We start from the raw sequence: 24,159 nt of genomic DNA on the forward strand, positions 1-24,159 counted from the left end.
TATTTAATTAAATAATGCACCAAAGAACACAGAATAACAACGTGCAAAAAGCAGACAATATCCTATTACTATCACAGTTTTCTGGTTTTGTAATTATGCGACAAGAGCCATTAAGAGAGGGTTAAACCATATCATGATTACTGTATTTTATGGAAGTTAATGTACATATGATGAAACAATTTAATTGTTAACATATTTATAGTTTTTATAAAAATTCAAAATAATTCATTTCATATTTACCTGCATTAAAATAGGAAGATCAGAAGCTTCATTCTTCATCTTTCCACCATCTGCAGGAGCAGCATAAACTATTGATGAATCACTGGTAGATGAGTTAGGGTAAAACACAGCCTGTCAAAAAAGAGTATTACATACTACGGTTAACATCATACACATGTCTACATAGCTATTAAAACTTATACAACCAGCGATTTAAAAATTTTTAAATATGGAAACCTGATACCATTCTTTTGTAAAACTACCACCATAACAACTGTATACATACTAAGGTGTGTTATTAAAGCACATTTCACATTTAAGAATTTCAAAGAAACGTCAGGGTCAGTTCTATTTTGTTATTAATGAAACTACAAACTAACAAAAGACAGCAAAATAGTAGTAGCTTAACTAGTGGCAAATACTTTTATTCAGCAATGCTTGAAGTCAAAGTTTCATAAATAGTTTAATCAGCTTTTTTTTTCTTTTTTGAACAAATCATGAGATGTATGAAATAAATTTTAAAAAATTGTTGTACTAAACATGTAAAGAGAGTATTTAATATGTGTGCTATCTTAAGCTAACATATCATAATGAATTTGATGTCATTTTCTTACATTCATCTTACAGTATGCCATCAAAAACAATAGTTGCTATCTTTTCATACAACAGTACTTCAAAGCAAAGGTTTATACAAAATAAACTCTTTACATTTATTACTCACAAGAATCATAATTGCTTTGGGTCTCTGCTGACACAACCAGACATAACGACAGAACCAGTTTAATGACTAATTCCTACCAAATGATTGAGAATTTAACATTCAAACAAAGCAGACTTTCTCTGAGGGTATTATAGACAGCTCCCACAAAATATATATACAGAAAAAAACTATTACCCTAAAAATTAATTTATTAATAATAATACCATCACAAGTTTCAGCCTTAAGCCTACATTACGTAACAGTTACCTGATGTGGGCCAAAGGCCTAAATTAGTCATATAATACACAGAGGGTTCAGTATGTTATGCCACTGAAAACTGAATACTTTTGGGAAGGGCATGTAACAGTCCTTCCCAACAGATATTCATATACTCAGATCATAAATAAGTGTTCCTATTGGGGATTTAGAATTTCTAAGATGGAGATATCTCTTGCACTTAATGGCACTGGAAAACAAAGAAATATGAATCAACTTGGGGAACAATGACTATCCAAAATGAGAACTGCAAACAGTATCCCTAGTTGTGATGAGCAAAGTGCAGATTCTTCTAACAGGTGAATCCCTACAAATAAAAAGATCAGTGGCAAAACCCATCTAATTGTTCAAGGCAACAATAAGGAACATAATCAAGAGAAATCACCATCTGAAAAGTCAACACAAGTTGCTTCCACAAAATATCTGTTAAACGGTTGCATACCTCAATCAGTTCGAGAGTAAAATTGGTAGTCATGATATTCCTTTTGAAAAAATCCTGGCTAATTCAGCAAATAGAGCAGCTATGGATATTTGTGTGATCAGACTGTTCAAAAGGGCAATGGGAACAATCATCCTTGTATAGTAGGTAAATCATGGAAAGCATGCAGGAAACAGTGGTGTATTTAGGACACGAAAGCCTTACAAAGAGACTTCTGTAATGGAAACTACACTGTAGAAATATTAAAGATGAAGATATCCCTTGCACTTAATGCCACTGGAAAACAAAGGAATATAGATCAACTTAGGGCACTATGACCATCCAAAATAAGAAATATAACAAATGGTACCCCAGTTGTTATAAGCAAAGTGTGGAGTCTACCACTAGGTGAAAAAAACTCCACAAACAAAAAGATCAGTGACAAAACCCATCTAAGTGCCCTAGGCAACAATAAGCAATATAATCAAGAAAAATCACCATCTGAAAAAATGACATTAAGTCTTGTGTACAAAAGTTGCATCCACAAAACATCTGGTAAATGACTGCATATCTAAATCAGCTGGGGAGTGAAATGAGTTGTCATGATATTCCATAAGAAAAAAAAAACATTGGCAAATTCAGTGAATACAGCAGCTTTGAACTTCTGTATGATCGCACTGTTGAAAAGGGCAATGGGAACCATCATCCTTGTATACTAGGTAAATTATTGAAAGCATGCAGGTAACACTGGTGCACTTTGGACAAAACAACCTTACGAGGAGACTTTTGGGAACTATGCTATAGAAATATTGCAAAGATAAGCAAACGTAAAATAGAGCATGATTGGATGTAGCGAAATGTACTCAACCTCTACATTTATCTGCAAGTTTTTTTTATAACAATATTTTCTTTTATATATTTTGTGTGAAACGATTAAGAATTTATTTGTTATGACTATATATTATCATAAACATATAGGTTATTTCCTAATGACAGACAAGCACATGGTCAAAACCACAAACATAACTAAAACAACTCCAGTTCACAAATACTATTTTCATGGATAACACTTTTTAGAAGCACCAGTGTCTGATAATAGTTATACGAATTACATACAAATAAAAGGTTATAAAAATACCACACAAAACATCTGTAATATTTAAAAAGAGCTTGAGATGAATTAAAAAATTGTATATTTTATTACAGAGATATTTCATAGTGAAGTTCACTTATGCAAAAAAAAAGTGTGAAACAACTTATACTATAGGAGTTAAGTTTTTAATTTTTAAAGACATTAATTTTTCATTTGCATTATACAATATCACAAACTGAATCAAAAAGTTCAATATCAATTATCCACTTACTAACTGGCTGTAGGTCTCAAAGGGGTTGAGAGTTTCAGACTATGAAAAAATAAGATACATATATTTTCTTTCCAGAAAAAGTTACATAATAAACAATTACCTAATCTTGAGAATTTCCCATCTATATAAATATGGCAAAAAGACAAACAATACAACAATAAAAAAACTCAAAATATACCTCTGAACTCAAAAACTGATGCTGATATAACACAAATATACAAAGCGTCTTCTATAATATTTTATGTCCATAGCTGCAAGTTTCCATATTTTTTATTCAGTTGGTAACTTGGCAATACAAAATATGAAACTGTTAATTAACTGCCTTAACAGATATCTTTATAACTTCTCTTTATTCACATAAAACATCTTGAGTCATGCAACAGAATGATACACATAAAAATTTCCAAGTATTGAAATTATCATAATTTTTTTAAAATCTTATTTAGTGGTATCTTATAAATTACCAGCAGATTAATGATACAGTAAATATAAATTAAAAGAACACATTTTTAACTATTTGCAGGTGTAAAATCTAAGTTTTAAAAATATAATACCGATTACATTTTAGTAACAAACTGAAGAACTGGGATTAAACTCAAACTTTTTAAGTTCATTGCCGTACAAGATGTATTTTAGGAATTAAACACAAATACCAGCTAAATGTCAAGCTTAAAGTGAAAAATATAAACAAATTAAAATAATGTAAATAACTTGTATATTAGAAAAATATTTTAAATTGTTAATTTTATTTCTTTCAAAGCTTCTTATATATTGGACTTTATGATCATATTAGAATATAACTTAATTTTTAATATCCTTACTGATCAATTTGTTTAGATAGAATGTACAAGTCAAATTCTCACCTCCTGAAGTACTCGCTTTAACCGTAGCAACATTGTCTTCATGCTATTTAAATCCTGACACAACACTCTGTAGGAAGATGCATCCAGTCTCATGCTACCATCTTCTCCTTCTGTGATAGTAAGCTGGCGAGGGGGCCGTAAAGGAAGGCTTACTGATCTATGTCTCCATTCTTTGAAGTGTTCTAGGGATGATGGTCTTCTAGATAGCCCATCAGCTCTAGCATGCAATCCTTTACGTTCAAGACGCATTCTAATTCCAAAAACAAACACCATATTTAACAGATCTTTGAAAATAAACAGGTTTTTATCAAAGAATTAAAATAAGATAAAAAAGATTGCATGTATACTTAGAATTAAGTTACACAGTTATGTGCATCATTACTAAAATGCACAAAACAAATATTTACAATAAATACCCGTTAAACGTGTGTTGCATATAAGCATTTCTAAACTAATGACCAAAGAATTAAGTTTGAGATGCTCGACTATATATTTCTTTTAATATTAGGATATTGGGTGCACATCAAATTTCAAAACTTAAAGACCACAAACAATAGGGTATTTTTTGTGCTTGAATGTGTATATTAAAAATAATATGAAATACTCAAGCTTATGTGGCTCCAAGCCATATTTAGTCACGGTTGGCTAGCTTTAAGCAAAACTAGTGGAAGTGCCACATGGCAAACTGGGCGGGCAAATCTACGTCACACAAGCTAAACAAAAATGGTGACAGCAGGTGAAGAGGAAGATAGGTGTAATGTGTCAATCACACCGTATATGTTTAAACCAGAGCTTGCAGATGATAATATGTCTAATGTTGACTGACGTGCACGAAGACTGGCAGTTGTCTGATCTTTCTTGGTATGGAATTGTTTCAATAGTTATATGTTACAATGTCATAAAAGACTGTTTTAAACTGCTAATGTCAGGAAAATGGGACAAAATTACAACTGTCAGTGTGGTCACATGGGTGATAATATAGTAAATCTATGAGTAAATTATAGTCAATATTCATGTTTTCAAGTGATGGATCTATATCTAGATGTAAATCTAATATCAGCTGATGGACTTCCGATAATGTATTCTGCACATACTCCGATTTGTATGTATATGAATAAATATACATTAGAACTGGAAAAGCAAACATAGCTGGGATAATATTTGATAATCGATATTGTAGATCTAGCATCTTCTATGTTGCATCTTGATATCTCCTATGAAATTTCATAAAAAAGTGCTATAAACATGACAAATAAATAAAAAGAACAGTCACTTGTTTGTCCATGCTCATTTTTTGGGTAAATAATAGCTGATAGTGAAATTTAATAAAATTTTTTTTTTGTTTTAGCAGATCTACTGGTGTATTTATAAAATTTAAATGGTTGCTGACAAGTCTATATTGCACTTAAAACATTGGCTAAAACTTGAGCTTACTCTGCCTGCATTACTTTGGAACAGCTGATTTGACATGATTATAATTGCTGTTATTGGTCTTTGAACAAGAGTGTGATGTGCCACTGGCATGAGCCTGTCTGCTGCTTGCTGGATCTCCCTTGAACTTCAGATACACACTGGGCACTGCATCTTTCTTTAGTGGCAGTTTTTTCTCTCGCAAATTCCATATCAAATTGTAGTTTATTTTCAAAGTCTGAAATTTGTCCAGAAAAAAGAAATGGTTTTCACATACATAAACCGACAGTTTTTAATGCAAAGAGAGGAAGCCGACTGTGACTGGCCTTGTTTACCATGGGTGACATCACTCGTTTCTTATTCAATTAAGCGATTGCAAAGGCTGGTTGTTGCACTAACTTTTGGAGCTTGCAGGGCCTGGGCATGGGCAAAGTATCGAAAAATGACTTGGTCTTAATTTCTAACTTTTATTTCTACAGCACTTAAATATTAACATAAACTTATTGTGTTTTAACTGTCCAACATACTTAAGTAAAAAATAATAGTTCTAAACAGTAATTACAGTAACTCAAATACTTATTGAATATTATTGCTTAGTTTATTATATTCAAACAATGCACATAAATAAAATAGCTTATAATTTAATGAAATAGACATATATTTATTACATATAATTCATTTTGACTAAGAATATTGTTACCAAAAATACTGTTACCTAACCTGACCTTACATTATTGGAACAGGTCACTAATAACATTTTGTCAAATTTGGCCATGTTTTTAGTTATCTATAACTGGAAGTAATGGCTACTGCAATTAGCAAAACAAAATATCAAAATGAAAATTAAGGAATATCAATTAAGTTGAAACTGATTGAATGTATGAAATTGAACTTTTTGATTAAGAAAAAAAAATTAAATTCTAAAACAAAATGAAGTAATTTAATGATTTTCAAAATAGTGTCTCACACCAAAATATTGGAAATATAACAACATAAAAATGACAGAAAATCTAATCAAAATAATATGAACTTTTCTGACCAAAACTAAATATCTTTAGTAAGTTTGTCCAAGTTTCAAGCATTTTAATAATAAAGTTTTTCCACTACGAAAAGGAAAAGATCAAGGGATATCCATCAGTGACACCCCCCCAGTCCAGAAAAGGTTAAACTAATAATTCAACTTTATTTTTAAACCTCAAAAACATTTAGAAATTAATTTTCACTGATTTCAAAGGTTTTGTTTTTCAAGAATATACAGCTACTCTCATTTTACTTCATTTCACTAATTTGTTTAGTATTTGAAGTGAATGAATAAATAACAATAAAAATTATTGTAAATTTCACGCTTTCTTAAATTTAGCTCAAACTGGGATTATTTATTAGTTAATAACACTTGAACAGGATATTTCAATTCTAGTTTTTGGTGAAGGACATCGTTAACAAACATCATTTATGCAGTTTAATTAGTTAACAAAGGTAACTTAAATTTCTCTTTTAAAGAAAATAAGCATTTCTGACACAAAATAAGTAAATGAAATACCTAAATTCTTAATTTGTGCAATTTTTAAAACCAAAATTATGAAAGAACATAAAAGTTTATTCTATAAGTGAATGAAGCTTTAATAAAGCTGTCACAGTTCTTACCTTGGTACACTTCTCGATTCAAAATCTGTAAAACTGTGTCTCTTTATACAAGGTCTAGTTAAAGGTGAGAACTTATCATGCTTTTCTTCTTCAATTTCATCAATTATAGCATGTTGCAGAGATTCCCTGGAAACAAGTTAGAACCTCATGTTGGTTTAACCAAATACTTTCAACAAAAACTGAATCTGGAAAACAACTTACTTTAGAACTTTGCTGAAACTTCTAATCATGCCATTGTAATTTATGTAAGTGTTCTACAGTATTTATTTACTTTCGCTGAATGACTCCAATTATCAATACCTATAATTTCTTTAACTTTACTATTCAAGCTGGTGTATTTATGCACTTTATTGTCTGGATTTACTTTTGTAACATAAGCAGCAAGTCATATGCTTAATTGACTTTGTTAAGTTGCAGCTTCTGCTTATAAATGAAGTAAGTAAGCTCTCTCTATAAGAAAGAATTTGTCATTACTGACCTTAGATAAAATCTTAAAATAATTTGAATGGATGATCATGCCACACTTATTAAGATGTGCTTCCATGTGTTCAATCTATTCATAGTCCTCAGATTTGCATGTTCTTTCACTCTTATCAAACTATTTTAAAGTCTTAGTTGTAGCCAATGACAAAAAAAGTCTTCCTATAAGAAAACTTCCTCACTCTTTAGTAGAGGCCGCAACTTAACCAAGTAACTGCAGCTGATTAGGTTATAAAAACTATGTTTATCTAATTACGTTTTTCTTATATATCTGGATTTAAAAAATGTGTCCCACTGAAATACACTTGTAATTTCAGCTTTATTGTCTCTATTACTTCTACAGTCAAAGCAAAATTTTATAAATCTCAAGTGAACATTTTCCTAATCTGAAAATGCATTTCAGATAGCTACTCGCCTCTCTGCACATCAAAGAGTTATTAAATCACACCACTACCATGAAGATTTTTGTACACACCACAAGACATGAACAAAATTACCACCTCTACGTGTACAATTGCATACAACACCATCCTATAATGTAAGCATAGCCCTCCCCCAATAAGATGGAGACACTTCCTCCATTTGTAGTAATCCCCATAAGCACTAGCATTTGAACAATAAATCATTCTTGATTAGGCAAAATACACCAGAACTACGAGGGAAGGGTGGGAGGTTGTGCAAAGAGGTGAGTAACTATCTGAAAGGTAACAAAAAAATGTTAACTTCAGAAATATTTTCTCACCTATCTGCACCACAAAGAGCTAGAATCCCATACTGATAAGATGGTGAAGGGGCTTGTGCAAATAAATAGATTACAAAGATGAGCTCCTTTCCGAAAACATATCATCAGAAAAGGAAAACCCACGGAGCGTGATCACCAACAAAGACAGAACATAGCTTAGTGGGGCATTACTCAGTGGGAGACTGCATTCATTTCTTGCAGGGAATAATAACAGAGCAAAGATACTGTCAAAAGAACCTTTTGTATAGTGTTAAAGTGTTACATAAGGTTGCACAACTGGCCAAAGCAGTGCCGAGGCAAGAATGAGTCTTTGTTCAAATGTTATTTTCATGAGTATTACTACACACGAAGAATGTTCTACCCTCCTTCTGGTGGAAGGATATAGTCTAATGATGACTACATCATTGGCTGGTGCAACATAAGTTAATACATTTAGGGTGGGAGCTTGGTTCAAGTGTTGTGACAAGAACAAAACTCTTCACAGCAGTAGTGCAAGATAATAGCTCTTTGTTGAGCAGAGAGGTGTGTAAATGTTTCTGAAATAATTTTCTTTTAGTTTATTAATAAATGAAAATACTTACTCATCTTTAGTTGCTTCTCCAAAGATGTTATCCATGGATTTCTCAAAGTCTAGCATAAGATCATCAGAAGCAAGGCTAGAGCAAGATGATCCTATGTCTGAATATGACTTCAAGCTGCCTCTACACAAAGCTGAATGTTTATCACTAATTTGATTAAAAGTACTAGCTGTTTGGAGTTGTTGTAGTTCTGATACTGACTGCTGAAGTGTGGAGCCACAAGTATTCTCATTAGTTCTTTCTTCCTCACAAAGTGTTGGTTTGAGTTGATCAGATATTTCATCATTAGAGATAAAATCCTTGTTCTCTGTCTCTAACCTTGAGTTAACTAATAACTGGCTCTTGCTATCAGGAATATCATCAGAGATCTGACCAGTGTTATTCTTAGATCCTTTAAGATAGCATCTTGAGTTACTGTCTTTATATTTACTACCTCTTGGTGATGATTTAAAAATAACTTCTTTTTCCTTGACATTTTGACTTTTATTTTTGATTTGATTTTCTGCACTACTAGTAAGTTCTTGATTCAAAACTTGTTTCACTGCCTTAGGAGTTGTAGTTGAATAATGTTCATAGGATCTTCTCTGGTTGAAACTAGAGTCACACATTTTTTTCCATGCTGGAACATCTTGAAAATGTTTTAAAGGAGGAATTTTACGGTATGCCAACAACCCTCTATAGGATCCATATGAATGAGGGTAAACAGCATCACTGCTTGACTTTGTTTGTTTTCCAGGAGAATCTGTTAATAAACTGGTATCAAAGTTATTCTGTAAGTGAAACTGTTGTTTTACTGATGGACTTTTCATATGGTACAGTGATCTTTCTTTCACAAATTCCAACCTCTTCTGTACTGCTGTTTTGGGATGCTCTGGTATTTTTGACGTTTCTGCAGAATTAAAAGCAATACTACTGTTATCTTGTGACACAGGAGAACTTTCAAAAGAGTCAAAATGTTCAACATCTTTCAGTGTGTCTGAATCATCACCTTTGTTTTCACTCTCTGCAAAACTATTACCAATCCCTGAATCTTTATCCAATAAATTGTTAATAACACTACTATAACTGCTATCTGCTTCCTCATTTGACTCTGAGGGTTGCTTGGATATTTTGGAGGACTTTGATGAAGACAACTGAATTTTGTTGTTGTTTTTATTTTGTAATGTTGTGCATGTAGTACAAGTAGTTTTGACTATATCACCACTTGATGATTCATGAGATTTAGTACGTATTTGGTCCCCATACAAATCCATTTGTGGTCGATGCCCAAGAAATTGAGGCACCTGAGGTTGAGGTAAACCGGTAATATGAGCTGTCAGCTTTGTTGGTTTTTGAAAGGAATGGACTCTTATTCTGTTACATTGACCCTTTTCATTTTCTTTGGCAACTGACTGACCAACATAATTGGGGCAACTTCTGCTAACAGCTCTTAAATTAAGTTGTCTTTCTGCCTGTTTAGTGGGTGAAACACCTAATGAATATTTTCCATGGCTTTCCAGAGAATGTAGCATTGTTCTTTGAGTTTGCTGTTTATACTTACTGTTAGAAACCATACGGTCTTGTTTATAATAAACTGCACTGCCTGATGTATTAATAACAGGATCACATGCATCTTTCTTTCTGGATACCTCAACAGTGTCAAAATTGCTCAAATTGTTGACAGGATTAATGGAATGTTTCTGAAGTAAATTACTATCAGGATATGATACTAAATTACCTGAGCAATCTTGCTCAGATTGAGGTATGCTAGACTTATTAGAAGCTGAAGTGCCTGATGACAGTGAAAATCTATTGTTTCCAAGAGCTCCAGAAGAATTTTCAAAGAAAGAATATTGTTTAGAACGACAAGGCAAATTCTTTGGATTGTTCAGCAATGAATCTTTTTGGAAACTGGCAATTTCATTTCTTTTCCAAGGTTGTGGGAGTCTACTAGAGCTAGAATTGCCCTTTTTAAATAATGAACCAAATGAAGATTCTGATGTACTCCTAACATAAGGAATAGGTCTCACAGGCTTCAAGGAGTCCTCATATTTTGCTGGTTCCATGGACACGGTAGTGTACTGGTAACTATGGTTTACACTGCTAGCTTTACAGGAGTAGCATGAGCCCATGAATGCCAAGAACAAAAAATGCAACTAAACAAGCCTGAAAAAAATTAAATATCAAATTAGCAACATATAAAGCATAACTTTAATATGGTATATTTCTTATAAACTACTTTAAAATTTTACTTTTACAGTATACAAGGCTATTCAAACTCCATTTCTTTCAAGATTATTCAATGAAATGAAAAACATAACTTATAAGGTACATGAAAACAAGCTTTTGTTGTTCAATCTTGTTTCTTATTTTATGTATATTTGTAAAGAAGTTTAATAATACAGTCTTCAAACAAGATATTTACAGAAACACATAAAATAAATGTAATAAAAATACATCATCAATATTATGGTGGGATTGGACATTTTCAGCCTAAATGGTAAATTATGTAACATATGGGCTAAATGATCAGGTCACAGATTTTAATATTCAATTACTGTCACCACTAATTTATAACTGTTGATTAGAGAAAAGGAATCCAGTATGCAACACCTGCAATCTAAACTGTTACTCTTAACTTCATAGCAGAACTGACTACCACAGTTATAATGCTCCCATAACTGAAAGGTGGAGCACGTTCGGAAAATATCATGTCTAAAACTTGAGTATTTCTGATATGCAACCTAACATGTTAACTACAGACCACACACAACCACTGTACAAATATGCAGAAAATAAAATTTTATAATACATCATTTAAGAATTCCATGTATTCCTAATTCAAAATAAGGTACCATAATAAAAGATTAATTATTCAGGTAACTAGTTGTCTATGTGACTGTACTAAAAGATTTGAAATTTAATTATTACTTTGTACAGCACTTTGGTATTTAGACTTTATGTGTGTGCATCATTTTAAGATACAATTTTCATTACTTTTTGATTCACCATTCTGCATACTTTCGATAAACAAATATGACTTTATTCAGGTCAAGAAACTCTCCATTTAAAGTAATAAATTGAAGTTTATGAAGCATTGTAGGAGAAACATCAGTAAAACATACTACTGGACCAACCTCAAGAAAAAAGTAGTAATCAAAGTTCACTTAAAGACATTAACAATTCCACTTTCCACTTTGATCACATCAACACAACTGTTATTCAAGCATACATCTAATCACTGAATTGCATATTCAGACTATAGTTTACAATTTACAAATTTATAACTTACAACCTCACTGGTATGATCAGATGTTGAAAAAACAAAAAGAGTTAAATCTAGAAAGCTGTAAAATCATGCATTTTGGGTGTGGCAGTTTGGAAAGTGTTTATTCCTTGCCTATTAAAACACTGTTGTACATAAAAATAATAATAATTTGATTCTTAAGAAAATTTTAACGTCTTTAGCTTAATGTTTAGTTTATGTGAAATTAGCTAAGAGAGTTGTGGGAATTACTTATGGCAATTAGCTAAACATAAAGACTGAGATAACAGAAACTTCTCAGGTCAATATATACATATCTAACAATTGTTTAAATGAATATAAATATCATAATCAAGTGGCTTCTAGTTCTTCGAGGGTCCAAAGACACCAAGTCAAGATATTATGTTAGAAGCTTATTTTTGCACTCTTTCCAGGTCATATATATTTATTATAAGTGAAAAAATTATTGGAAATAGAAAAAATTCTCATTTTTGTATTTAAATGTAATAAAAAATTTAATAAAGACAATGCTTCAAATTTTCCCTGATAATTTAACTTATGGCCCTGATTACTTTCTTCATTGAATTCAGATATGAAAATACACATTTTTTCAATTTACAATTCTTTTTCGCTGATGTATAAATGATTTTGAGGTTTATCTGAGTAAAGACCACATTCACAAATCCGCTATTATAATTTATTAATTGTAATTGTGTGTGTGTGTGTGTGTGTGTTTTATAGCAAAGTCAAATCAAGTTATCCTCTGTGTCCACCAAGGAGAATCAAACCCCTAATTTTAGCATTATAAATTCGTAGACTTACCACTGTCCCACTGGGGGACTTATTATAATTGTGAAGTACCAATTTATGAATGTGAATTATGTAATGTCAAATGTATACCTTGTTACATTAAAATTTGATAACTTCATTCTGCAACAAATACCTAATAACTATTATATTGTTTGTTATGGATTTCATGCAAAGCTACACAAGGGCTATCCGCACTAGCCGTCCCTAATTTAGCAGTGTAAGACTAGAGGGAAGGCAGCTAGTCATCACCACCCACAGTCAACTCTTGGGCTACTCTCTTTTACTGACGAATAGTGGGATTGACCGTCACATTAGAATGCTTCCACGGCTGAAAGGGCAAGCATGTTTGGTGTGATGGGGATTTGAACCCGCAACTTGCAGATTGCGAGTCGAGCACCCTAACTATTATATTACTGATGTAAAAAAAACTACCTTGATTACTCATCAACTGCTGGTAATCAAGAAAAAAATGTTTCAAACTTACACTTAATAAACAGTAAATGTGCATGTGTACTCATAACCTGCAATAAAAAAAAGCTCCATCTAATGGTGCTAATATACATTTTTTATACACTCTTCTGCTTATCATATATGAATTACAGATACTGCATTTTTAGCTATATTTTGGTTTTAACAAAAATAATATTTTTAAAATTCATTAGATGAATGGTCAAAATTTTATGAATTAAAGTTTTGATTAAACTAACATTTTTCCTGCTTTGATTAGTTTTAGTGAGTAGGTGAAATTTCAAAATTTTGGATTAATTTACTAATTATTTCCAAGTGTATTAAACAGAAGTTCATTTTTATTATGAAGTAGATATAGGAGAGAAGCAGGGCATAAAATTAGCTTTTCCATTCACTAATCACCAGGACTAGCAGATGGAAAAAATCCACTTGTTTCATACAAATTATACTGGTCCAGTATAATGTTTATTGATGTTTCATCAAAAACACAGTTTGCATTGTAATAATTAACAGAATGAGAGAAACTGTAAAAAAGAGGCAACCAATGAAAAATAAAAATTACATCAACTGTTACCACTGTGCAAACCATAAATAACTACAAAAACAATCTACCAAAGTCATGTTTTAGCTTGGAATTAATTTCTGAGCATGACCACCAGTTACAGCAGCAGTGTGTACATTTAAGAGAAGTATCCACTTATTTAGGGGTGTCATATTTTGGAAAAGGTAACAGATCAATTAACTCATATTCAGTAATATTACATATCACTGTACATTAATTAATAAATCATAATAAAACATTTACACAAATGTAGTTTTCCTAGATATTATTATTGGTAACATTATTAAGGCATTAGAAACCTTTATGTCTCAGCTACTTATCATTATTATGTTTAGCTGTAATTGCATTAAATTTTTGTGTTTGACTTGTATTTTTCATAAATTTTTATATTAATTTGGAACCTGAAATTGGGGAGGAAACACAATCTAAATTGGCACTGGCCCTGATATGCCCTTGATATTCATGTGAAAAATATACAATGTATTATTTATTACATTAAACTATTTTTATTTTATTGTAGCTGGTAGTTTGTAAGTCCAAAAATGATATGATGAAATTTGTAAAAAAAAAAAAAAAACACACTAAGATTTACTGTGAAAACAAGATGCAAAAAAGAAAAATGCATAAATGTAAATAAAAAAAACTAAAAAGACAGTCATAAAACTGTAACACTGAAATGAAATTTCAAAACTTGAAAAAGTTTATGAAATAACATGAAGTTATGAACAGATAACATGGCAATAAATAACAGCAAGCAACAAAGTTTAGAATTATGACTAACAAAAATGATATATAATGCTATAATTCATTCCAAAAAGTTTAGGTCTACCACTGAATCTGAGTGTACTAAATGTTGGCAAAATACTGAATTAGTTATTCTATGTGCTACGCACACTGACGTGAAACTTAGCAGTCTTTGTAGTAGTTAATGCACACAAGTCCAACAGTATAGGCTTCTTCTACACCGTAAAAAATCTTTTTACATAGCAATATTATATTACAAGATAAAAGAAAAAATCTAATACTTGTATCTAACCACTAATTTTCTTGCTAGTTATCGAGATGAAGACCAACGAGTATAGCCTAAGGTCAGTACATATAAAATCATTAACATAAGACTCATTACGTCACGCCATTAACACCTGTTTGGTGTTTTCAGTATACTTTCACAATACAATAATGCATAACAATTCATACATGCTTAAAAAACTTCAGAATGTTGGAATAACAAAACAAGTTTTATTTATTTTAACACTTACGCTTCTATCTTTGCCACCTGCCATTTGTAACTTGTACAATAAGATTCGTGTATCTTAAAAAAAAAAACAGCCATACTCTCGAAATAGGTGACTTGTGCAAAGCAAGCAAGCCACACCCAGGTAGTGAAATAACACAGCTAATTATAGTTAACTGTTTTTTATTCTAATTTAAATCACCACAACAGGTAATAGTCTTGTCACTGAATAATGTGCATTTATAAAACTTCAAGTTTAATTAACATGTTTTTTTTCCTCCTCTCAAGTGTTTTCTAAAGTAACACGTACATACTTAAGCCTGAATAGATTAATAAGAGAAAAATCAATTTTGCAGTAGAATCAATTCACTAAATGGGCAAGTACAATGAAACTCTTAAAAAAACAAATATATATATATATATACATTAAAATAATGCATGAAAATTCTTTTTTGTATAATTTTTATACAAGACTTTAGTGAATAAAAAAATTACTCAAAAAATATATTGAAGAAACATACATATTTGAACATTTAATACTACAAAAGAAAAAAAGTTGTATGGTTTGTTATCTACATTTGGTAACAAAAATATATCTTTGTCTTCTTTTTTTTAATGGGATTTAAATACTGTAAAAACTGGCCAAAACGGCCTGTGGTTCTTTGTATACGTAACTTCATAATTCTTGATTTTATATGTTAATTTGAATTTCTCACTTTAATATGTAACTGACTTGGCTTTGTAATTGGTTGCAATAAAATAGAAGGAACATGTATATAAAGCTGTCAACAAAATTCAAAAACTTTTGAAAAAATACTCAATATACGACTTATTGCAAAGACTAACACTGAACTTGGAAAAACACTATTAGTGCAAGCACTGTAATATAAACATAGGTGAAAGGCTTACAAAGAGGAATTAAAATGTGCTCAGAGATGGAAAGCGATGAATGATTCTGAATAGAGTTTTCTTCAACCAAGTAACTTGGCAAGAGGCAACCTTTTTGTTATTACAGTTTACATTGATACTGATAGCAAAACTGGCTGTAAATTAGTTGAATCTGCTAATAGTATAAGTTGCAGGATTAGCAAGTAGCTAAATACACACATATAGGAAAAAAATATGTGTCAATAATTACAGATGTGCACTTTGATGTAGAAACTTAGAATTAGATCCTTCTCAAGCAGGGTATACTCTTTGCCTGCATACAAGAATGAAAGGAGTAAGGTAAAAATGATCCAATGCATTGCAAGGATTGGTGGGAAAACTCACGACCAACTGAGCTTCTGCACACAACAAATCAGATAGACATGAGACGTAGTGTGGCCAGGGCAATAATCAGACGGTATGGTTTGGTATGTGTTCTGTTGTACAATTTACTCACCACACATACATATTGGGGACTAAGATCTCTTCCTGCCTCACAAGGAGAACATTTTGCCCCATCTAGCTGGTCAAAACCACTGTGACATTAGCATACAATATGATAGGAGGATGACCTGCACTACATTGACATGGACACCCCTGCCATATGTCCCTCTGCAATGTGCTGCCCACTCGGGGTCTCTCTCTGGAGGGATTGTACAACTGATGAGGAACTTTCCAAGTCGACTGCCCTAATGACTAGGTACTGGGAATGGAAAGGGTCTACCATGCTCCACTCAAAGATTGGATGGAGGATTCATGTGGAGGAGACTTTGGTGAGGTGCCCAGACCAAATTAGATCTAACCAATGCAGAGGTCTTTTACTGAAGAGAGTACAATGGGTTACCATGAGACATATTTTAAAAAGGCAGCATACATGAACCAGGGAAGTGGGCAGGAATTCCCCACAGTGCTGGCATTTCCCATGATAGTCCCTGAAAGGTACAGTCTGGAATAGACATAGAAAGATATATATATATATATATATATATATATTTGCATACACCACTGTAATGGTCTTGTAGAAAACCCCATCTTAACAGTGAGCACATAGGAATCAGGATGTATGGGCTTAATACTTCCTGTTACCCCTGACTCTATACAGATTTAGGAATGTTGCCATGTGAGGCAACATCGGCCACTAGGTGGGTTCCAAGGTGGAGATGAGACTATTATTAAAACTGGGTGAAGAAATAAATAAGATACTCACCCTGTTAAAATTGGCAAGTAGACCAAAGAATGGCAACTGGAGGGAGAAGATGGTGATGAAATTGCTATATGATGACAAAATTATTTTGAGCACTGTCCACTCCTTGTCTGTAAGATCTTGTCCAATTGTCATCAAAGAGTGAAGCCAGAGTGAGGCAAGGGACAAATCTGATGAGAAGTGATGTAATAGAATCTGCAAGTGTCATCCACTAGGGAAGAACAAATGTTGCAGATTAACTGCTGAACCCAATTGGTAAGAGTAGTGGACTAAAGATCCCTAGATGATGAGTAATACAGCAAGAATAGGTGATTACAGGCATCCTGAAATGGAGCCATGCATGTTGAGCAACACCATATCATCCAAATGAGGTATAAAAAATTATTAGTGTCAGAATGATCACTATGGGCATAAAAAAAAAAAGACAGAAGAAAAAGCAAGAGAAAAGGACCTGTTACCCTCACAAGCTGCCTGTGTGTAGCAAAGGAAATAGCAGTCAGGAAACAAAGGGAGTAAGACTTGTGGAACAGAGTATGGAAGGTATATAACACATTAGGATTACAGTAAATTAATCTACAAGACCTTTTTAACTCCTTTTTATTAGTACATTTTTTTGTGCCAGCAATACCAAGCTTGGGACACACGTATATCCAATTCAGTTTTATTACTCACCAGAATCTCGACCAGTCTACCCTCAAATTGAAATCCTTTTAGGCAGAATTGGAGTAAGTTAATCTACGAGACCTTGGGCATGGTCAAATACACCAATTGAAAGGGCTTGACATCCTGAGTCCAAAACTGTAATTAGATCTGAAATTGGTCAAGAGATGACAGAGCTGAAAGTTTGAACTTGAAAAACTCAGAGCCATTCTAAAAAGTAAAGCTAATCCCTCTACTCACTAGATTCAAACATCATACATGTACTCACAGGGGCAAGGTAATGCAATTGAACTCTGCCTCTATCTAATGGCCATGGCCTCTATATCAACAATCTTAGATCAAAAATTTAAAATAATTACTGAATACCCAAGATTTCAAAGCAAATTTGTTAACAATATGAAATTTTACTAGATTAAAAATTTGTGAAATTGCAATTACACCATTCACTGTCCCAATCAGACAAGTTGTATTAATTATAATTATTTTTTAATCAGTAATTTGGAGTCCACCGATCCTGCTGTGTCACCCCTACCTGCTGACCTAGCAGCTACTGTGTCACCTCTACCTGCTGATTCTCCTGTAGCACCAACTCACCCAGCTACATTATGAAGACATCGTTTTGCCATCGACTAAGTCTGAGCCAACCTTGCCAATATACAAGGAAAGAAAGAAAGAAACACAAACAGAGAAAAAAATCAAGACCCAGTGGTATTCTAATTTTCTTTGGCTAAGTCAGAGGGAAGATTATTGAAAATTTTTTCATGCTCTGAACAAGTAAAATATGTTTACAGAAGGGAAGGGGAAGAGCATCAAAACAAATGACTTCAAAAAGCATGAAAAAGCCATTTTCTGTAAAAATCTTATATAAATAACTGAATACATGGAGAAGTAACTATATATATAATTGTAATAAATTATATGATCTACAATATTTACCTTAAAATTTCATTGTTGAAACTGTAGATGTGAGATGCTGATGTAATAATTTGATATTAATTTGGTCAATACCTGAATTCAAAACTAATTAAAGCATGCTTTTATTGTTAAAGAAGTGTATTAAAGGTGCCAAGACTGCAAAAAGAGTATGAATAAAGGTAAAGCAATTGCCTATACTACTGCCAAACATTCAACTGTAGCCTAGCTCTAGAAAGCCTTTTACTTAGCCAAAGAAAATTTTCCAGTGTTTAAATTGAATACCATTAATTGAAATGCAACATTTAAGTGGATGTAACATAAAAAATATATATACAATTTTGAACTCAGATTGTCTTGTCTACTATTGTTTCTTTTGCAAGGAAACCTTTTCACACAGGAGGCATAAGTTGTAGCTTCTGAATTAATAATTTTATGAGCAAACTTGAGCATTGATTGTTACTTGTGAAATACAAAATAATCTCTGTGTCTCTAATCTTATGTGCAGGTTGGTTTCAAAGTGTGAATGTCACAACCATTTACAGAGTGCCACTCCACATGATATTATGTATTTGATGTCAGAGTTATCAACTATTAATTTTACCCTACATTACTGATTTATAAACAGTTTGTGGTAGAAAACCAGATACAGTATACAGGGATTTGATTAAGGTGTTTAAGATTGTTAAGGAAATTGACAGTGTTGAAACATCACCTTTTATTTGTATTCAATGGTAAGAATGGTAAAACTAGAGGAAATAAATATAAATTTTGGCAGGGTAAAAGTCCTTTTCAGCTAAAACAGCTTTAGTATTCTAACAGGGTGGTTGGCCTTTGGAATGGGTTGCCTTCAGATGTGGTAGATGCAGTTAATTTAAAAGTTTAAGGGAAAGCTAATAAATATTTGAATGATAAAGGGTGTTTTTTTTTAATAGTATTTGTTATAATTCAGTAGATAGGATGGCCTAGATGGACCAAAATGTCCCTAGTTGTCATTTTATGTTATATTAGACTGAAAAAACTGTAGATATGCATTTTGAAAGTTCAAGAGGTTATGCCAATGTAACGTGCAAACTGTACAATGGACAAAAATATTTTTATCCTTCACATGAACATCACCTTGCACTCCAACTTGCCATAGTCAGAGTTAGATTGACATCATCAATTAAAAGACACATCTTGTTATATCAAAATCTTAAACATATATTTGTTGTAGGCAAAAATAAGTTTGATTTGTAACAAATCAAGCCCAATGGCTATTCACAGATACTAGCTAAAACCTCAGCTGTCTACAGTGATGATTTTATTACTGGCAAAGTGATGAATTCACAAATAATTAACAATAAATAATCTTCATTTACTCTCTTCAATCATCTTTAGAGGGTTTGAACTATAAAAGTTTTGCAATAAAAAAATGATTAAAATAAGTATTGAGTAATAGGCCTAATGTTTTCACTTTTGACTAAATGAATATAGGTGTATTGTTTTTGGGAAGAGACTGATGTATTCTCTAACCTCGCCATTCCAATTTTGTTAAACAATAGGGGCATGGATCTTATGAAAAAATTTCAAAAGAACAAGATACTAGAAAAATCTACTTGTCTGCCTTAAACATCTACTTGCATCCACCCTTTCTCACAAAACACATATACAAAAGTAGAAATGGATAAACCAGATGTATGTGAGTATTAATCATATTTCAATTATATATATGTGTGTATGTATGAAAAGCTTTGATTCAAAACAATTTATATAAAATTTTGCCAGTTTGAGAAAATCTTTTTTGTTCTGCAGATTTTATTATCTATGTCAAACTTTACAATACATGTCATTTATTGATGCTTTCATTAACAGCATTGGTTATACAAGATAATATACTGAATGTAATGACTTTTTATTTTCATTTGTTACTTATAATTGTATTTATATAATAGATTGTTTTGCATTTTTATCTTAGAATTTGTATTTAGGACTAAACTAAATCTCCGAAAGATGGCCAAACCTTATGATATATTATAGGGTTTACAGCTGAAAATACCATTAACAGCACAAGAGTACTCAACTTCTGAAACAATGGATTCTAATCTATATAAGTAGAAACATTAGAGAAGTACATCTAATTAGCTATAGTGATTGCGAGGTTGATTTTTAGTTTTGCTGGAAACACATAACTTACTCTAATTAGAAATTATTATTATTGGCAGCTCGATTTTGTCGAAAATAGATTATGCTGCATTTTACATAAAAGTAGAGCTAACCAATTAACTTGATTACCTATGAGCATCAACTACATCAATTACTGTCATATAAAATAATCAATTATTTGAAATTACTATTAAATTCTTGAATATCCCAAAAATTGGTGAATTAGTTGATTAGTGTCACAAAAATGATCAATTAATCAAAATCAGAGTTTTCAACTGTTACACTTTTTGATTATTTCAATTATTCAAGTCTCCTGTGAGAATAATCAATTAGTTGAATGTAATCAATAAGCCTGATGATTAATTGATTAGTAAACTCCAATAATCACTGAGCTCTAGATCTAAGATCTTCATATGTATTCAGTTACGTATTTCATGGTTTAAACATTTATTCATTAGAATTTTACAGCACAGAATGCCACATACACGAAATGACAAAAAAATAATGATTTACATTAAAACTGTCATGAACTAAAATGGTCTTTAATATATATAACAGAGGTGTAAGAGGCAAATTAAAAGTGGGGGAGCTCCAAGGTTTATTTAACTGAGCTAAGTGAAGGAATATAACTAATCATGTAGTCTTTATTATTATAGATAAATATACATGTTTATGTTAAATACAGAAGGAAATGAATTGTGAAAAGTGAACTCATGTATACTATGGTAATTCTTAGAAAACTGAGTAATGAGTGGTCTGACAGGGAGATTCTGGTGAGACAATGTTATATGTTTGGTTGGGATTTTCTTATTTAAATGGTAATATGATAGGACAAGGGACACATAAGTTTTAGCAAGGTTGGGGCATTTTTAGCTAAGTTTTCTTCTTCTAACAGGGTGACTGGCCTTTAAAATGTATTGCCTACAGATGTTGTAGATGCAGTAAATTTAAGTTTAACTTTAAGGGCAGATTTGATAATTATTGGAATGATAAGGGCTGGCTTCAAGTATTTCATTTTTACTTTAAAGATTAGTTTACATTTTAATACCAAAAATGAATGGGATTACCTTGATGGACCAACTAGTCCTTTATTGTCCTTAAAAGTTAAATTAATTGTTACATATACGTAATTATATTTATCCTTGGCTGGGTGTGGTTTAATTAAATAGAAAACTCTACTTTACTTTTGAAGTTCTGGTATTCAATCAAAATTAATCATCATAGAGATAGTGGACTGAATGTTCAATAACTTATTTAATAAGAATTGATCTTTTTGCCATCCTACACTTAAATTAAAATAATTAATATTAATCATTTTGTGACTTCCTCATAAATACAAATATTTTTATTGACGTTGTAATAATTAACATATTGGTCTTAAATTGTTAATGTTACAGATTAAACTTAATGGTTTAATACTATTAGTACTACTGAGTATTAGTATGCTAACAGTAACAGTTAGATACAAAAGGCTAGCAACACGTAGCAACAACTGTCTAATTATAATATTTAGCCTAATAGTAATTCCAGACATCTGTACGTTGTAACTTGTACTATCGATCCAATACATTGAAACTTCAGACTAAATTTAAAATAATTTCATTTTTAAAACAAATAAAACTTTCCAAGTTTAACTTAATATGGCTAGATTAACAGTAATTTCTCAGTAACAATGCATTTAAAAAAATCACTTACTTTTAAAATAACCATTAAGGTATGTTGTAATTGCATGATAAATCAAACAATAAATTGAAAAGTTAACGAACTATCCATTTTCTTATTTGAAATTGATAATTATACTAACACCCAATACCACTAAGGACGCGGACATCTCATGACGTCATACAAAAATAGTTTTCCTATGGCCGTTTGATGGCGCGCTGATAACAAAATATCTCGCATTTTAATTTGGGAGTTTTTTTTTATACAAAAATAATTATTATAAGTAAGTTTTTAGTTCCGTTTATTTTTACAACAAGTTAAACTATTATGTTATTTAATACAAAAGACAAACTTATTTGTCAAGTTTTTAAAGTACTTCTCTCTATTGTTTTTGAACAACGGTAATTTAACAGTTTTACAACGCTAAAATCCGGGGCCATATTCCCCGCGGTGGACACAACAAATAGCATAAAATAAATAAACAATTCTACTGTTTATTTTTCTTTTTAAATTTTATGCATCCAGCAAAAGATTTGATTCTATTTAGAGTTTATTGAAAATTTCAGAAACAATCTAGTATGTGCTATGGTAAACGTTAAAAAGAAGCACTATATTATCATCTTTGTGTTAACAAACGATTCTTTGATTTGCTTCAAGACTTGCGAGAAATTTAATTTGAAAATAAAATTAAATGAATAAAGATATTTCAAAGTCTATTAAACTAATGTTGACTTTTAATAAAGTAATGAATTCTGGTTTAGAAGTTACGATTAGATATTACATATTAACCTCTGTAAAAAAAAAATCACATAAACTATAGATAGTTTTCAAAATTTTTCTTAACTTGTCCATTCTGAATTCAAAATCCACAAATTCAGAGGAATGTAGAAAAGGAAAAATATTTACAGTTTACACGAATTTTATTACAAATTGTAGACGTAGTGAATTTAACTTTATTTAGAAGTAATCCGTTTTCACTATTCCAGAGTGAAAAGGTTTAATCAGTGACATAGATGTGCCATATTTATTACAAGATAAAATTTGTTTGTTATAAACGTTATAAACCCATTGACACAAAATAAAGAACTTTTTTTTTCTTAACAAACGTATCATACTTTTAAACTATATCACATAAGTAAACTGTTTATACAATTATACTTGTAACCACCTCTTAAAATATTGTTGATATTATTGTTATAATTAACTTAATACCGGTAACACCGTATGGATAATTATTGTTGTAAGATCATAAATAAACGTTTTTTACGAAGAAAATATATTTATTTATTTCGAAATTCGTAAGCCTATCTGTAATACACAATAAGTTTTCACGTAAGCTTTATGTGTATCAATTTTAATGGACCGAGTGTGGCCCGTTGGTTAACGTGCTAGACTATGGATCTTTAAGTCCAACGTTCGAGTTCTGTTTCAGCTAAAATAAATAAATAAATCATGCTTTGCACTTTGGAGGTAAGTGCTTTACATCGGTGACGGTCAAATCTCACTATTCAGTCAGAAAAAGAGTAGCCCGACAATGGGCGGTTTGTGTTGTTGATTTCTAGCCTCTCAAATCAAAATTATGGACGGCTAGCGCAGATAGTTTGTGAGTAACTTTACGCGAAGATCTGAACAAATAT

The 24,159-nt window shown here is 31.5% G+C and overlaps 1 protein-coding gene across 1 annotated transcript in view; it reads right to left on the reverse strand.

The window, feature by feature from the left end:
- The window catches only part of LOC106464032, a 32,539-nt gene extending 9,859 nt beyond the window's left edge, over positions 1–22,680 (reverse strand). The window contains exons 1-6 of the mRNA XM_022392035.1: positions 22,556–22,680; positions 8,698–10,839; positions 6,895–7,020; positions 3,841–4,090; positions 2,978–3,016; positions 241–351 (exon numbers count right to left, since the gene is read on the reverse strand). Coding sequence (XP_022247743.1) covers positions 241–351; positions 2,978–3,016; positions 3,841–4,090; positions 6,895–7,020; positions 8,698–10,805 — 2,634 coding nt within the window. The 5' untranslated portion in view covers positions 10,806–10,839; positions 22,556–22,680. The remainder of the gene's footprint in view (positions 1–240; positions 352–2,977; positions 3,017–3,840; positions 4,091–6,894; positions 7,021–8,697; positions 10,840–22,555) is intronic.
- Between the last annotated feature and the right edge of the window lie 1,479 nt (positions 22,681–24,159).

This window comes from Limulus polyphemus, unplaced genomic scaffold (genome assembly GCF_000517525.1).
Source record: "Limulus polyphemus unplaced genomic scaffold, Limulus_polyphemus-2.1.2 Scaffold57, whole genome shotgun sequence".
Taxonomy (NCBI): domain Eukaryota; kingdom Metazoa; phylum Arthropoda; class Merostomata; order Xiphosura; family Limulidae; genus Limulus; species Limulus polyphemus.